The following is a 13,949-nucleotide window of genomic DNA, read 5'->3' on the forward strand; positions in this document are numbered from 1 at the left end:
TTTTGTATTTGAACAGAGTTTTCTCACCCCGGAATGGAGTTATTTGGAGGACAAAATCAACTCCAATCACAATAATATTCACTTAAGATATAAAATAGCAAAGTTATTTGGAGGACAAAATCAACTCCAATCACAATAATATTCACTTAAGATATAAAATAGCAAAGTCAGACGTTCAGAAAGCACTACAGGGAAGCAGAACCACTATCTTCCAGTTACCTGGAAAGAGAAACAGTTCCTGGTCCTAGTCAATACATCTATTCAAAAAGCTAAAGCCAAAATCAAAGCGTTTAAATATTCCTCAATTTGTAGTGTTTCTTTTAACATTCTGGTGAAAATAAGATAAGTAAAAGCTTGCCTTTCATCTTGGTCATATTAAACTGATCCAACCATATTATAAAATAAAACATTTCTCTACAAATACAGCGAGAGCCCAATAAATGTCTAACCTTATCATTTCCCAGTAGTATTGAGCTATTAGAAAAATAATTATCTAGAATAAATGTCAGAGATCCAAGAGGCTGCGATTAGAATTCTTTACTATTTCTAATCACTTACTGATGCTATTTTATAATGAGGAAATAGTGACAACCAAGAGGGGTGAAGAATCTTTCACAGCAAAGATAATTTAAATACCCAGTTGATTATGTGACAGTTCAGCTTCTCCTCTTGTTCCCCAGCTTGGCTGACTATGTAGTTACTACGTGCCAGTTACTTTGTCACTTCATCCGAGAGGTGTGGCAAGAAGATGACAAAAAAAGGATGGGCTCTTTTCAAATGTTCATGTTCAGATTTGCAGATCTACTTAGCATTTCCTGTTTTCTCCAAGAATTTTTTGTTGTTGTTTTTCTTTCAGAACTAAACTTTAAGAACTGCCAATATTTTTAGAGTACTTTTTTTTCTTTTTTATTTACCACTCATAAATTTCCCCAATGCATTCTTGAATTTTCTTTGGGATATCATAAAAAAAATATTACGAGCATAATTTCTGCCAACATATTTTAGAATTATTTTCAAAATAAATCTCTTTCTGAATTTCTGTATACCCCATGATAGCCATTCCAACAGCAGATAAATATATATATATATATATATATATATATATATATTTTTTTTTTTTTTTTTTTTTTCAGAGTAAGCTCTCAGTTTCAGAAAGGAGCATCTTAGACTCTTAGAAGCATCTTATAATTACCTAGATAGCCTTACAGGCTCCACAGAAAAACATTCCAGATTACTTATTCTTATTGTCTTTAAATTGACTCCAAATATAAGCAGCATTGGGTTAAATCACATAAGGCATCTTGAAAGCTGCTCTCAAAAACATTTAGATGCAAAATATGGACTTACTAAAACTTGCATTGGCCTAGGCCATATGATCAAGCTTGCTCTTTTTTCTTCTTACCTCTGCAACTATCCCCATGACAAGTTTAAGCCTCCACAGATCATGCCTAGATGGCATTAATAAATGTGCATGCAACCCTCGGAGGAACAAAGGAAAAGAGGCAGGAAATACTGTAATTATTACATTTAAAGGCAACTTGATGTTTTTTTAGAGATTTTTAAATTTATTCATTTATTTCAGAGAGAGAGAGACCATGCACGAGCAGGGCGGGGGGGTAGGGGAAAGGAGTCAGAGAGAGGGAATCTGAAACAGACTCCATGCTGAGTGCAGAGCCCAACAATCTCACGACCCTCCACAAGCCAAAACCATGTCAGATGCTTAACCGACTGAGCCACCCAGGGACCCCAAAGGCAACTTGATTTTTAAGCACACATATACTGCCCAGTTTTCATATACATGACTGAAAACAGCAAGGCATCATAGAGAACTGTCTACGTTGTTAGATAACTAAATCAATAATAAAATATAAGTGGTTCCCTATCCATTGATATAAAATATCACGGTTTCTATTTCTATGCAATTGGAGTAATTCAACATGTCACTTCCTTTGACATCAAGCATGTTGAAAGGAAGAGCAGGACAGAGAGGAAAAAAATGGTCAGAATGCTTTTCTGAGCCTTAAGGCTTGAGACCAACAGAATATTATTCAGCCTTGGAAAAGAAGGAAACCTTGTTTTTTGTGACAATATGCATGCACCTGGAGGATATTATGCTAAGTGAAATCAGCTAGACACAAAAGAACAAATACGTGATGCCATGAATATGAGAATCTAAACTGGCCAAACTCCTAGAAGCAGAGAGTAGAATGGTGCTTGTCAGGGGCTGGGGAAAGGGAGAAATGGAGAGGTACTAGTCGAAGGGTACAAAGTTTCAGTTACACAAGATGAATAAATCCTCGAAGTCACAGTGCCTAAACTTAATAATATTGTGCTGTACACTTTAAAATTTGCTAAGCGGGTAGCTCTTATGTTAAATGCTCTCATCACCCCCAAATAAATAAATAAGGTGGGAGGAAACTTTAGGAGATGATGGATATGTTTATGGCATAGATACTGCTGATGGTTTCACCGGTTTATACTTCTCTCCAAAGTCATCAAGTTGTACACATGAAATATGTACAGCTTTCTGATGTTAGTAATACTGACATACATAAAGTCACTTAAAATGAAAAAAAGACCTGAGGCCAGCCAAACCCACACAACATAAGGACTATCAGACAACAAATGTGACCACACATTTTGGTCTTGCGGGGTGGTGATTGGTGGTAAGTCATTTATAGGAGAGCATGTTAAAAGTGTTGAGGAATGGAATTAACTTGCAAAAGAAGGATAGCAATGAGATTCAAGCCCTTAATTATCAACATGCTTGTGATGGAGAACCTTCTCAACCGAATAAAAGACCAAAGATAGAAATATATGAAATGCAGGAATGGTTGACCAGAACTCCCTTTAATTTCTACCATTTTCTCCTCTGTTTACAGTGCTTGGTGATTTAGAACAGGCACCAGCCTTTTTGGCTCCTGAGAATTTGTTCAGTAAGTTCAACCTTCAAATATGTTAAATAACCTGATTTAATAGGAGTATATTTATTTAATAGCTGCCAACAGGCAGTCCTGCAGACTTTTCTGATTGCGGTGGGCTGCTTCACAGGCATGGTCCAATTTAAGTTTAATGAAAACCTACACCATTTACAAAAAATCGAGAAGAGAATTCCGGTTTGTTTCCTGCTATAGAAAGTAACATTGGAAACCCAGTAATTTCACAGTCAATTGATTGAAGGAAATGAAACTCATCTAATAGGTAAAGGCTTATTTCACCGTGACCTAGAATAACTGAAATGCTGACTGTCCAGATATGAGAACATCCAAATGCCCTAAAGAATCACGGAGTGTCATGACAAGAAATATATTTCATTTTCAGCTGTGTTAATCTGCAGGGAGTAGGGTGGTGGTGGTGGATATTTCTAGAGATATTACCTGAGGTTTGGCCAAGCGTTGATTTTAAGCTTATCTATCATAAACACAGTGATAGCTTCACCCCACAATCTTTCATGGTGCACAGACCATGATCCATTTTGAATAAAGCAGATTAATGGAGAGTTTAGACTTCATGTGCTGATTGGTTCTCAAAGAAAACTGCTGGAGTCTTTATCCCCTGAGTGTTAGATCTCCAGACACAGAATGATTCCTAGTCACTTAAATGAGGACTTTATGGTTCACCCTGAGCCCATCTCCCTTGCTGCTCCAAGGAACTATGGCGACAGTCCTGTAGGCCAGGACTTGAGCAAACATATATGAACCACATACTCTGTTCACCCCTAAGAGCTTCTGTTCCACAGAGGTCCATCTTTGGTCCTCTCATTTTCTCCTTCCACGCAGAACTCCAAAAGAGATCTCATCTACTCAGCTTCTCACCAACAATCCACCCAGACTAGATCTCATCTACTCATTGTATTACTAAATACCCATGAATTCTGGATATATATAATATATATATTTATTCAACAGCTGGACATTTCACAGGGTTGTTCTGTGAGAATCTGAAACTCAAGGTGTTCAAAATTTACCATCACTTCTCCATCATTTCCATGAAAATAGAGAGAGAGAGAGAAAGAGAATCCCTGTGTTTATGAATCCATTTGTAAGAGGTATCATTGTGCATTCATTGTCAGGTCATAATTATGGGTGTCTTTGTTGGCAGTGCCTTCTTTAGTACCCAATCTGGCCTCTCGCTAATCCCTCCCCGCCACTGGCTCCATCCTGAATCCTGCTACTGAACTAATGAAGTTCCTTCTACGTCCTTCAAGTTTCTTGTACATCTGATTTTTTTTTTTTTCAATTCCACTGGCCCTGTGGGTCAGGCTGTTGTAATCTTTGCTCTAGATTGCAGCCTCAGCTCCCATCCTTGTGTCACTTCTCTACAAACTGATATTTACTCCCTACATTTTCCCCAGAGAAACCACCATTAAAAAAATTTGATAATCCCATTTCCCTGCTTAAAATTCACCAATTGCCCCTGACTCTTTACAGGATAAAAGTCTGATTCCTCAAGATTCTTACTATTGCTTTCAGTTCTAACTTCCCCTCTAGAATCCACATGCCTCATCCTGTGTCAAGGTCACTGCAATTTGTGAAGTTCTTTGAGCTTACAGGACCCTCTCCCATCTTGAATTTTTGAACAACTGCTCCCCTGTCATCCGGCTAACTCTGATTCATCCTTTACAATGAATCTCAGACATCACCTTCTCCAAGAAATGCCTCTGACCCCAACAGCTTGGGTTAGATTTCACACACTCCTCAGCACTCTGGGTGTGCCCTATCATGAAAACTATCTCACCTTGTTTGTCTGTCTCCTCACAAGAGAGTGGTCTCCTCAAGGGCACAGACCATGTCTTACTTCTCTGTATAATATCATTCAATTCCAGAGAAACATTTCTTTTTAGAGGCCAAAAACATAGAGAAAAGGTTTTTAAAAATCCAAAAAATCGATGTATGTTGATGAAGCCACACAATAGTGTAACTCCTTTCAGAATCCATATGAATGCAAATATTTCCCCTAAAATTACCATTATTAGTTACCCGCTTAACGAATGTTTAACGAAGACCTCCTATGTTAGACATTGCTTTGGTGCAAGGGTGACAAAACTGAGCATATGGAAGTGTCCTGTGGTTTACAGTATTGTCTAGAAGACAGACATTAATCGAATACTACCACAAGTGAGTTTATAAACTACAGATTGGAATAAAGCTCTCCGAAAGAAAGTAATGTCATTTTATGAGAGTACATAAGAAAGGAAACTGGCCTGGACCTAAGACGAGTAGGTCTAAACTGAGCGTTTCAAAAACCAGAGGGAAACGCCTCGCAGTGGAAAGCCCCCATGGCAAGAGGAGCGCGGTGAAGTGTGAGAGATGAGAAGTGGTCCCTGGGGCTAGAACCAAGGAAGCCAGAGACAGCTCTCGGTGAGACGAGGTCTGACAGGCAGGTAGGGATGAGCTGTGTTGCTGTCAGGAATCTTAATTTTATCTGAATTCTAAAAAGAGAAACGATTTAAATGGATCCGAATTCCAACTTGAAACTCGCAGTGTGGCTGCGCTGGAGAGATGGAAAGGATAAGGAGCAGAGTGGCTGTGGAGAGCAGTCAGGAATCAAGGTGCTCACTCAGGTGAGTGGAGGTGCCAGGAGTGTGAGAGCAGAGAGCAAAAAGCCAGCGGACCGGATGACTGCTAGGAGAAAAGTTCCCAAGACTTGTTGACGAAACAGCGCACTTGGTTCTCTGAATCACAGAGTGTATGTGGAAGGGAAGCTTGGGTATCATTACGTGTAACCTCATATTTTAGAGGTGAAGACAGCACAGCCATTTTCTCCAGGTCATCAAGTCCTCAGAGGTAAAACAGACAAAAGCCCAGGTGTTTTGTCAAGTGCTCCGGTTTTTACCTGGAGTGAGGACATGCTGGGAGATGAATGTAAGGGTCTCCAGGACTGAGGAGCCTACAGGTCTGATATGTATTCATTTGTCATGATGAAAAGACACAGGCTCCGGCAAAGGACAGAACTTACGGGGGCAACACACAGTGCTGGCCATGGAAGTAGATCTTGGTTTGAATATTAGTAAGCTGTGCAAAATTGAGCTAAAAACTTGAACTCTCTGACCCCCCCATTTCCTTCTCTATGAAACAGAGATAAACAATAATTACCTTGAATGCTGTAAGGCATAAAACTAACATAGTAAAAGCCATTAACCATACGGGAGGCTCCCAAATTACTAATATTTTCCTCTAAAGTAGAAAGAAATGTTTTCCTCCGATACATATCTGCTATATAATATAAAATTAATATAACATAAAATGTAATACATAATACATAATTATCTAATATAAAACTAATTGTTATTGTTAACTGTTATATGTAATATATAAGCAGTTTGCTATTTTAATACATAGAATCAAAAAACCAAACACTTACAAAAGAAAACTATTACTATTAAAAAAAATCCCAATGTTTGATTTAAACTTTTAAAACATTAAATATTGAGAAAACATTTATTTCATCAGGACTTAAAGCCTATTTACTTTATGTTTATTAGACTCTTAAACCCTATAAATGTCCATGATGGTGAATCAACAAAAAAACTACACCCAAATAATATTCAGTATTATTATAATGTAATGTATTTTCCAGAAATAAAGCACCCCCAAAAAAGCCCTATTTCAACATCTTGTTCTTAAGCAACTGAAAAACTATGTTGTCAGTTTTAATTCATTTGAATATGCATGTAGCCAAGGTAAATGGTATAGTAGTAAAAATACTATCAAAGATGGATCAAATATCATGAAAAATGTAACATTAATCATTTCCTCTTATTCACAAAACTTGTGCTCCATCTGGATTTGGATCTATATTCTGATTCCATTCAGAGTTTAAACGCAAAGCTTTTGTGGCTGATATGAGTGTCATAGTTTGCTTTACCAAAGACTTTCAGGCTAGAGATGAAGAAATATTGTAAGCTACAGGATATGAATTCTAGGGCAATAGTTACCTCATAGGAATAAGGCTTATGAGATTCATTCAGAGAAAATCCTCAGCAAAATCTGCAAATATTATATTTTTAGCTTTATAGTTATGTTTTTCCAATTTGAAGGTACAATTGTATAAAAATTGCATGAGCACTTCTATTACACTCTTAAGCAGTATTTGAGCTTTATCCTTCTTCTTGTGGTGGAGAGCTTCACTTCAAAGGCAAGATGAAACCCCACTTGAATGGGGAGGATTCGGGCAAAACAACTCCTAAGTATACAGACACTTCTCAGATATTTCTGGATTTATTTCTTATCTACCTTCAAAATATGACGTGAAGCAATTTACAGTATCAATCCCTCCCATTCTCTCTGTTTCACACACACAAACGTATCCCAGATAAAAACAACAGCAGCAATCAAAGACAGACAGAAAAACAATTAGAGAAAAAAGGAGGTAATACATCATCGAGGTGTCAGGTGAGAAAGTAATAATAAAATGTTCAATTTAGCAAACGAGCTTCCTAGAAACAAGAGAAAATTTATATTTTTCCAAAAGGTAACAAAGTAGTATGTAAATAATCATTTCTCTGCCTCTAAAGGCTTCTATATCATTATACCCAAACCTCATAAAAGTATTTCTTTTGGCAATTAAGGACATGTAATTAGGGTTCGTGGTTGAAGATCCAGTTATAAAGTGAAGGCATGTAAGCAGTTTTGCTCCCGCGACTGACTTTTTAACCCTTGTGAAGAGAACTCAGCTCAGTTGATTGTACTTAGTTGAAACTTGAGCATCAACGTATACGTAATATGTCTATTTGCCACTAATATTAAAATATTAGCCTTCAAAACACGATATAGTAGATAAAACAGTGGGTATTTGCTCACTGTTTGTTGAACTGAAATAAAAATCCTAAAGAAAAATATAGTTATCAGGCCTCCAAGACTAGAAGATGCCAATTCTATATATACATATTTTTTCAGCTTAGAAATACTGATTCCCTGGATACATTTCCATCCTAAATATCAGCAGTTAGGGTTTGGAAATTTGTATTCCTAAGAACCTCCCCACTGAATCTGTTTCAGATGCAGGAAAAGTCTGAAACAGAAAAGGGAAGTGAAGAATACAGCAAAACAAAAGGTAGAGGTTTTATGGTGTGTGTGGGGGGGAGGGGCGTGTGTGCGATGCCATAGGAAGTGGGTGAGGTGGCAGTACCGTGCCCTGGAAGACTGGGACAAGGGCTGCAAAGCCACCAGAAACCCAGCACTTTCTGCCCCCTCTCCCCTGCTTCTTTTCTCCCTGTGTTCCATTACTCTTAATCTGCAGACAGGCTTGCTTTGTTTTTCTCTGCACCTGCCCATTATCCAGTCCCTAGCTTTATGTCATCTCAGTGCCAGACACACACACACACACACACACACACACACACACACACACACACACAGAGAATTGAAGTTTGGGAAACTCAACAGAAAGAATCGCGGGAAAGAGAATCAATAGGCCAGGCTCTAGTCAACATTTACCACTGAGCTCATCCCCTAAACGGGAGGGGTCCAGCTACATACCACCATCAGAACTGCCTGAGCTGCTTCCGCAGTTGAGAAAGTAATTTTGGGGAGAAACAATGTGATTGTATCCACCCAAAGATATCTCCTAGCCCGCAGTTCAACGACCAGCATGGAGGGTTCATTCAAAGACTTTTTCCTTGATCTTGGCACCACAGAAACCAGGAGACCAAAATTAACAGTTCTAAAGAGCTAAATAATTAAAAAAAAAAAAAAGCCTGGATGTTTAGCTGGAGGAAATGCATTTACCAGGAGGGGGGAAAGCAAAGAAACAAAAACCCCAAAGACCAAATCATAGTTATATTATCTGTGGAGTAAGAGTCTTTGACATGATCGGGGTCTGGATCTCAGATGTTGTGAGATAGGATTGTGTGATCACTTTCTCAACATGGCTGTTCTCACCCGAGGCAGGTGGGGGCATTCCTTGGCTTAGGGGCTGCCAGGGGCCGCTGGAGAGTGCCCATCCCTCCACGTGGCTGTTAACAGCCAGGAGTCTGAGATGCTGAGGAGGTTCTTGGGTGGGGAGGAGAAGTAGATCCTTCTTCCCATTCCCTTCTCCTTCCCACAAGCAAAACAAACACAACAGCAAAAAACATTTAATGGACTGGGATAGGCTTGATTGAGGCCAGATTGTAGAAAAGGAAAAAAAAAAACAATAATAATAATCAGAGCCCTTGAAAGCCCTAGAAAGATCTGCACAGGCAAGTTGGCCACTGCACCCAGCATCCTGGGTAAAACACAGGTGTTGACGTGGAACCCAGTCCAGCCCTGCTGCCCTGTCCTTAAGCTTCAGTGTTAAAACTGAGGTTCTGCTTTAGTGGGTCTGGGATGGGCCCACATACTATGTTTCTAATAAATTTCCAGATAAGGTTGATACCACTGGTCCATGAACCATGTTTCGAGCCTCAAGACTTTATAGAGCATAGTGGGTAATCCGAAAGAGTGGGACTCACCATAGTAGAGACCCTTTCCCCCCGTGGAACAGTCCATGGCAAGACAGACTCCCGACAATCACGCCACCCTCCTCTCACACATGACATCACTCATTCATCACAACTAGTTTCTGCTTCTGCTAAGAACCATGACATTAGCAGACCCATTATTTCTTTGGGAATTCTGCAGTAGAACGTGAGGCACGTCTAGAGGGAGGAGGGAGAGGCGGAGAGGCAGGACAGCAAGCAGCAGGTGGCAAGTGGGACCACGAAAGGACACAGGGATTAATCCCAAATCACGGTAAGAAATATCAGGGAAGGAAAATTACTACGAAAGACCAAAAACTGCTAGTGAAGTAGATGGGGCTTCAGACCATTCTAATTTGGGGATATTACGACAAAGAGATTGGTTAATACTAGACATAATACTATGATATCAGTTAAATCTACGGCAAAACAGATAATTACACCTGTGAGGTGGAGCTCATGAAAAGTTTCTAGGAAACACAGAATGATAATTAGAAACTAATTACATTAATATGAAAATGTCACTGATACTCTCTTTATGTAAGAACTACCATTGTTGTTTTAGGTTAATGAACCTAAAACGAGCCTCAGGCACTTCAGGTTCATTCTCTATCTATACGTCCAATCTTACTTTTTAATTAAGATCTTCATATTGTCAATCAAATGTTCTTCCAGGAGGGTGCTACATGGGAGCTGTATGAAATCTTATGGGACTGTATGGGAATTGTATGAGGTATTGCTACTTGAAGAACTCAACCAAAAATTTCAGATATACCATGAGAGCAGATAACTCAAACTTGCAGCTCAATGAGCTAAACTTTTTTTGTTCAGCCATTTTTGTTTATGAATATTGTCGTTAAAAACTCTTCAACTGCCATGCCTTCACACAGGCCACTGTTGACCTGACCACAGTTCCCAGGGCAGACGGTGGGTAACACAGCATTTATCTGCCTGGACTCGGACTGCATTTCAGTTTGCAACCTTTGCATGACAGTATTTAAGGAGCTAAGTCCTCTCACTCATCATCAAAATATGAATGATTTTCATATTCGTGTGTATTTTTTTAAGATTTATTTATTTATTTGAGAGAGAGAGAGAGCACAAGCGGGGGTGGGGGCAGGGGGAGAGGGAGAAGCAGACTCCCCACTGAGCAGGGAGCCCGACTTGCGGGACTTGATCCCAGGACCCCGAGATCATGACCGGAGCCCAAGGCAGACGCTTCACCGACTGAGCCACCCAGGCGCCCCTAGATTCGCGTTTAGATACAAAGTTAACTCTCCAAGTCGCTGACTCCAAGGAGCTTAATTTTTCCTAAGGGATGTAGGACATCATACAAAAATATGCATAAGACAAAGTAGAGCATAATAACTGCTATTAGAGAAGCAAAAAACAAGTTTTTCCCCAAAGAACTCTTGGAACTAGCTGTTAAAGAATTCCGTAGTCAGAATGACCTGGAAGTCAGGACGTGAGTCAGTGAGAAGGGAAGAGATGGAGTAAAGCCCCAGATGCAAGAAAATACTGGCTATCATCAGAGAAGAGCAAGAAACTGGAACAAAGTGGGCGTGAAACGCAGTAACAGGAAAAAGGGCGTATTTTGAGACCAGATGTCCTCCCAGTGCAGCTTTCGTCTGGTCCTGTTCTCTCTCCCATTCATCAAAGAGCAATGCAGCCACCAAACACCAACATCTGGGCCTGCCTGTTTGTTCTGGTCCTAATTACTGCCCTCTCACCAAGGCCGAAGGCCGGCTGACCATTGTTCTTCTTCTGACTCTTGTTCACGAGGAGGTGCCACAGAACCCTTGCTTAGGAACCCCGTCAACCCCATCAACCCCTCCTCGGGCTCAGGCCAGCCTCCTTACCCCGCTGACTCGCTGTGAAGCTCTGGTCTGTCCGACTCTGCTTCTTCTCCACATGCTTGCCCAGGCCCAGCACGCTTGAGCCCCACCGCTCGGGCACCCACCGTCTCGAGGAGCTGGAGCACAGATTTCTAACGCAGCACTACCACTGTCTCTAGGGTTTCTCCAGTCACTTCCAATCACACTGGGGGGTTTCCCTATTTCTGCTCATGATTCCTTAGACTTACAGTCACCCAATGACAAAAGAAACCCAACCCCATTGGGTTATGTCCCCTCACAGCCTCTATACCCAGTTATTTAACAGATGCTCATGTTTTCCCCTCTACTCCCTTACTCCCCGGGGAGCAGAACGCTGGAACCCAAACTATTCCCACGCAGGTCTTGGACTTACGCGGTGACAATGGCGCTCAATGAACGCCAGTTTGCCCTGAGCGCCTTCATCGTAATGAGCTCTGCGGGAGTGTGAGGGTCTCCATATTCTCCGTAGATCAGAATTAGACCCTCATCCTCCGACCCAAGTCTGTCTGTTCCAGCCTCTCTGTGCATCCTCACCCTGGTCACCCCGTTCTGCACACACCGCCGGTGGTCTTGAAGCTGACAGGACTCCTCATTTTTCAAACTCAATTCATCACTGCTGTTCAGGAACCCCTTCCTGACTGATGTTTTTCATTCTCCTCATTTCTTTTTCTTTCTTCTTTTTCTTTTTTAAGTAGGGCTTACACACATTATCCTGAGATCAAGACATGAGCTGAGACCGGGGGTCAGATGCTTACCCACAGAGCCACCCAGGCACGCCTCACCCTCCTTTTTTATATATAATCTATACCACATTGTTTCATCCATCTCTAATATCATCTTCTATTATTTCACATTGTCCATCATGTCTTTGCAACCGACCCAGAGTAAAGTATGGTCATGATTTTTGCTTTTATGTTTTGTTTTACTATCCCTCCAAGGCTCCAACATGATGTGGAACATGGCCTGGGTATTTCATAAGAGTTACTGAATAAATGAGTTGGACAGAGTTTCAATACTGAGTGGCTAGAATTGATTTTAAATGGTTACGTCGAGGGTGCTGGAGAAAACAGTGCTGCACGGAGCGCACACTTACCAGAGAAGACGCTAGGTATCTTGGAAAGAAAGCTTTTGACAGTACGAATGGGGATCCCATTTTTTTCATCTTGCATGCGTGCTATGACGTCTTCCATCTAAATAACAATAATAAAATAATTAAAGCCTTTTAAAAGGTGAACTTTTTCAGAAACATCAGTTCTCATAACAACTCGTTATACCAGTCCTGCCCAGCTAAGCGTAATGCCATAGCCTTGCCTTTCTACACTTCGTCACGTTAATACTTTTAGTTGGTTAAACAGTGATGGAGAAAACAGTACGAAAGGCGGCCATTTTAAGGTCCATGAGGCTACTGAAAGGAATTCCGTGCTTTGACTATTCCCTCTCTCCTGGTTTCACATTCTTTGGGTATAAAGGTTGAGATAAAAGAGTGTTTATTTCTGAAGCTGTCAGAAACTACTGTCATAGCAAAATTCTCACTTCATTAGTATTATCTCTGTGGAACTCCCTGCAAAAGAAAATAGAAGCCTTAAAAGCATGTGTGTGGATTTCCTCTTTCAGAAAGCGAGTTTCTATGATTTGTTTCAATGTAAACTTCTTCGACCTGCCTAGAAATGCAGGACTGACCGCCAGCAACTGCTGCTTCTCTTGCCTGGGCATTTACTGAAGCGTGACATGAAACACACGCATGTGCACGCACACACGCACATACACGCACGCACACTAACACACGTGCGCGCACACGCACGCACACTAACACACGCGCGCGCACACGTGCACTAACACACGTGCGCGCACACTAACACACGTGCGCGCACACGCACGCACACTAACACACGCGTGCGTGCACACGTACACTAACACACGCACGCACACTAACACGCACGCACGCTAACACAAGTGTGCACACACACGTACACTAACACAGGTGTGCACACACATGCACGTACACTAACACACGTGTGCACACACACGCACGCACGTACACTAAAGTGAATGCAGCACTGCTGCTTTCTGCCCATCTGGTGAATTCTCTTCTACCTGTTTCAGTCTGGTTAGTATACACTCTCTCTTGCTTTTGAGATGTTTTCACAGTGTTACGAAGCCTAATGTGAAATTCAGATCTGAGTAACATTCATTCAGATGCTAATCCCTGTGTGTTTCCATGCCTGTGTCCCACATACACACACACACACACACACACACACACAGGGGTCATATCATGGAGCTCACCATCCCTTCACTCATTCCCTCGCTCCACAAACAGCTACTGATCGCCGATTCTAGACCAGACTTACCGGGGGCACGGTGGATATGAACATGAATATACTACAGTTGCTGTCCTCAAAAAAAGTCACAGTCAATATTGAAAACAATGGTAAAATCTGAGTAAGGTTTGTAGTTTATCTAATAGTGGTGTACCGATATCAATCTCCTGTTTTTGGTCATTCTGCTAGGATTCTAGAAGATGTTTACATTATGGGGAGCTCTGTAAGGGCATCTGGGAATTCTCTGAACTATTTTTGTATCTTTTCTATAAGTTTAAAATTATTCCAAAAAAAATTTAACAAAATCATACTATA

At 40.8% G+C, this 13,949-nt stretch overlaps 1 protein-coding gene across 3 annotated transcripts in view; it reads right to left on the reverse strand.

Moving 5' to 3' along the window:
* The window catches only part of RGS7 (regulator of G protein signaling 7), a 580,289-nt gene that overhangs the window by 232,650 nt on the left and 333,690 nt on the right, over positions 1-13,949 (reverse strand). For all 3 annotated transcript variants that reach the window (XM_057315141.1, XM_057315142.1, XM_057315143.1), the window contains one exon: positions 12,407-12,503. In XM_057315141.1, the coding sequence (XP_057171124.1) occupies positions 12,407-12,503 (97 nt within the window). The remainder of the gene's footprint in view (positions 1-12,406; positions 12,504-13,949) is intronic.

This window comes from Ursus arctos, unplaced genomic scaffold (assembly GCF_023065955.2).
Source record: "Ursus arctos isolate Adak ecotype North America unplaced genomic scaffold, UrsArc2.0 scaffold_2, whole genome shotgun sequence".
NCBI lineage: Eukaryota > Metazoa > Chordata > Mammalia > Carnivora > Ursidae > Ursus > Ursus arctos.